At 38.0% G+C, this 3,401-nt stretch overlaps 1 protein-coding gene across 1 annotated transcript; it reads right to left on the bottom strand.

Moving 5' to 3' along the window:
* Positions 1 to 913: 913 nt before the first annotated feature.
* On the bottom strand, positions 914 to 3,021 carry LOC104423597. Its single transcript, XM_039302898.1, has 6 exons — positions 2,919 to 3,021; positions 2,585 to 2,739; positions 2,408 to 2,501; positions 1,430 to 1,500; positions 1,231 to 1,337; positions 914 to 974 (listed from the first exon to the last, which is right to left on the bottom strand). Exons 1-6 carry the CDS (start codon positions 3,019 to 3,021, stop codon positions 914 to 916), a joined length of 591 nt encoding a protein of 196 aa, XP_039158832.1.
* Between the last annotated feature and the right edge of the window lie 380 nt (positions 3,022 to 3,401).

The raw sequence follows: 3,401 nt of genomic DNA, 5'->3' as shown, positions 1-3,401 counted from the left end.
ATCGGAACCCCGTGAGTATTTGATGATTAATGTGCAATGTTTTGATTATTCAATATGTTTGTGGTATGCATAAGTATATGAGCTGTAAAAATGTGCAGGGAGGTGTTGAGGCGAGGTAAATCTTATTTGATGTGTGCTTAGGCTACCTCTAGGTGAATTATCTTCTTAATCGGGATTTAGGGTATAGACTCGCTGAGATTTATTCTCACCCCGTTGTGGGTTACCATTTTTAGGTCCCTAGTGTGAAGAACCCGAAGCCTGAGGCGGAAGGGTCATGAGCATAGGTGACTCAATAGTTCTTTTTCAGATATACCTCCTGTGTATAAACTGTAGGTTGACCTGGCTGTATATGAAGTATGTTTTATATAATTGGTTGTCCTGCTTTTCTATCACATGTTTGTTTGTTGTCTGGAGATTATTTAATTCGCTTCCGCATGTGTAAAAATTGTTTGGGTCAGCAATGCGTCCTGGGAACGTCACAATTTAGTTGACCATCGAGCGATGTGCGGGCGCTTGAGGTTCGGGGCGTGACAAAACTTTCTCATGCATGTCCTATAATTTTTTTCGAGGATTTTTGGACATGATTAGCTGGGTCAAACTAGGGGTGAGCGATTCTTGGTTCCTTACAGGTTCCATCTGGAACCTAGAACCTACCTTCGGATACAAATTCCTCATTTTTTGGAACTTGGAACTTACCCGTCAAAACCAATAACGTGTAACCTACCCTGTCACAGGTTTTAAGGTCGGTTTCAGGTTCTAATAGGTTCTTCTTTTTTTCTTTTTCTTTTTTCATTTTCAGATTTGAACTATAACGAAGAAGGATACCCTCAATAAGCTGAAATAAAAGGATGTTATAGACTAAACTTCATGATACTAGATTACCTTTCATAGAAGATCTCATACCTGTCCAGCATCACATAAATCTCTTCGAATACTCTGTGAGCAACCTCCAATTGTCTGTATCGTTACAAATGCTATAAAAATTTTCCATGAAAAAAAGGATATCAAATAACATGAGTAAACTATTAGATTGAGAGTAGCAATGCAGACAATGATTAATATAAAAACAAGTTGATTAAATCATATATAAAAGACACTAATAAATTGGATAAATTGCTTGATAACCAAGCAGTACATTTCACACAATTAAGTGCAATAATGGCTTACTACATGACAACTTCTTCTTAGGATAAACAGCATGAAAACAGGATAAACAACACGGAAGTGAACCTGAAGACAATATCGGCCGTGCTGGGTTGCAATGGAAAGTTGTTCTTCTTCAAAAGCTTCGTAACTTCCTGCATGAGGGCAGCATCTCTGTGCTCTTTAGCGTATTGCTGCATTGCAATACCCCAAGTTAGCAGAAAAATGTGTAAATGAAACAAATGGAAAAAAAGAATCACTTGACATAGATACAATTCGTCATCACCAATAGATGGTTTGCAGAGCCAATTGTAGGGGTCAATCCATAGACATTATGCTCCCACAAGGCCTTCTTACCTACAATTTTGTCAACGCTTAGTTTCTATCATCAAGGACTAATTGCAGCAATCTCCTGACATGTGCTACACTATGGAACTAAATTTTGATTTGATTTATTTTTATTGAAAATATGAAGAGCTTAATCACTAAAAATAGCTCGAACTGATAACTACTGAAGCTACCAGTTCATAAAAACATGTCTGCAAAAAGTGAATGCTATTTGCTAAGCTTCAACAATGAATTCAACAACTTGGAGCAGAGGTGTCATTCAAGAAATCAAAGTCTTACAGAGCCAACAATGTGCGAGAAGACCCATTTACAGAATAAGCGTTTGACGCATATTAAGTTGGATTAAGCGCAATAATGTCCAAGTCATGAACGAGTTAACAAGTTTGTACATGTAAAATAAAGTGACCTTTTTAACAATTTAAACACATTGAATCATGTCGAGAAGGTTAACATGTTATTCACACAGGACAAGTTTATACACACATTTAACAATGTTCTATACTTTAAATTGAATATCCTTTTGCACATTTACACATGAAAAACTATTTCTTGAATATGTTATGTGTCATGTTAGTTCCATACACATGCTTAATAGACATGATGCATCTGTGTAGGACAAAATTCCGGTTTACATAATTGATGGATCTAGGAAAGAAAAAACACAAAAGCACAACTAGCTACCAGCGGGATGGTCAAAAGTTCTCATAAGCAACTGAATATGTTCTGAATATGTTCTCCAAGCATGACAGGCTTGAGGTAAAAAGATCATTTGAGAACAAGCAATATACAACAAAATGATTGTGCTAATGATAGCGTAAGAAGCAACAATCGAATGCAGAAGAAGATTCAAGTAAATATATCAGCAAGATATAGAATTTTTGAACTCGGCACACAAACTTGTGTAGATAAAGCTCACCAAAGTCAAGAGCCCTTGCACGCACACATGCTTTTGTGACTTCCCGACAAAGGTTGCAGTTAAAATTCTCATGAATTCGAAGATTTGACAATCTCTGCGATGAAAGAAAAGACATATGAATTTATCAACGACTCAAAAATTAAAACTTCACTTCTCAAATGGAGCAAGAAAACTGACAAATCTGCTTAGGTTCTGCAAGATATCAAAGAGAAGCTTAATATCCTCTCTGTTCTTGCAATTTTCAATCATCGACCACGTCCATGCGTTTGGAGCCATTGTTCTTTTCGTGTTAATGGACTCAAGAATTTTTTCATACAACTCCTTCACGGTCTCTACATTATATGACAAGAACCAAATATCAGAGAAAGAACTACACAATATGTCAAGACACAAATTAGATGGGAAAAAAGAAAAAACCTGTGGGTTCCTCCCTTTCGGCACTTGCTTTAGAAAAATACTGTAAACTCGAAATTATCGAATAATAGGCTGCAGACAATTTATTGGCATGAACCGGCCCTGTGAATTCCAATGACAATCACATCAAAACCTTTCACAGCCAAGAGAAATGTAGCTGCGTCTTGTATCAACAAACTAATGCAGCCCGGAATCGACATTTAAGAACATGAAGCAACTCAACTCGAATAAACAATTCGACATGATTAATCCTATTACAGAATCACGTCTCCAACATCAAATCCACAAAAGCAAACACGATGAACGCAATAAAAATACGACATCTCCATTAAACAAGCACAATCCTGACAGCATAATCATCCCTCTGCTCCGGCATCTATACATTCCACATCGAGATCCCTCGGTTTCACAGGTAGCGCACTTCTCGTCCGCTAACAAAGAACCATCGCTCAACGAGCGGCGTTAGGGGTGATTGGGTGAGCAACTGGGCGAGCAGCTTTGGGGGAGGCTCAGCGAGGGGCGTCGAGAGTGATTGGGTGAGCAACGTCGAGGGTACCTGGATGAGTGGCTTCATGGATGA

Source organism: Eucalyptus grandis, chromosome 10, assembly GCF_016545825.1.
Source record: "Eucalyptus grandis isolate ANBG69807.140 chromosome 10, ASM1654582v1, whole genome shotgun sequence".
Lineage (NCBI taxonomy): Eukaryota > Viridiplantae > Streptophyta > Magnoliopsida > Myrtales > Myrtaceae > Eucalyptus > Eucalyptus grandis.
This window is presented reverse-complemented; position numbering and strand designations above follow the sequence as displayed.

Bases quoted from the DNA above. Each gene is read 5' to 3' on its own strand.
- LOC104423597 (XM_039302898.1), bottom strand. From the start codon at position 3,021: ATGTCGATTCCGGGCTGCATTAGTTTGTTGATACAAGACGCAGCTACA. The intron at 1,501-2,407 runs GTGAGCTTTATC...ACAAAATTGTAG, and splicing joins TGCAAGGGCTCTTGACTTTG to GTAAGAAGGCCTTGTGGGAG. The intron at 975-1,230 runs GTTCACTTCCGT...AAATTTTTATAG, and splicing joins ACGGCCGATATTGTCTTCAG to CATTTGTAACGATACAGACA.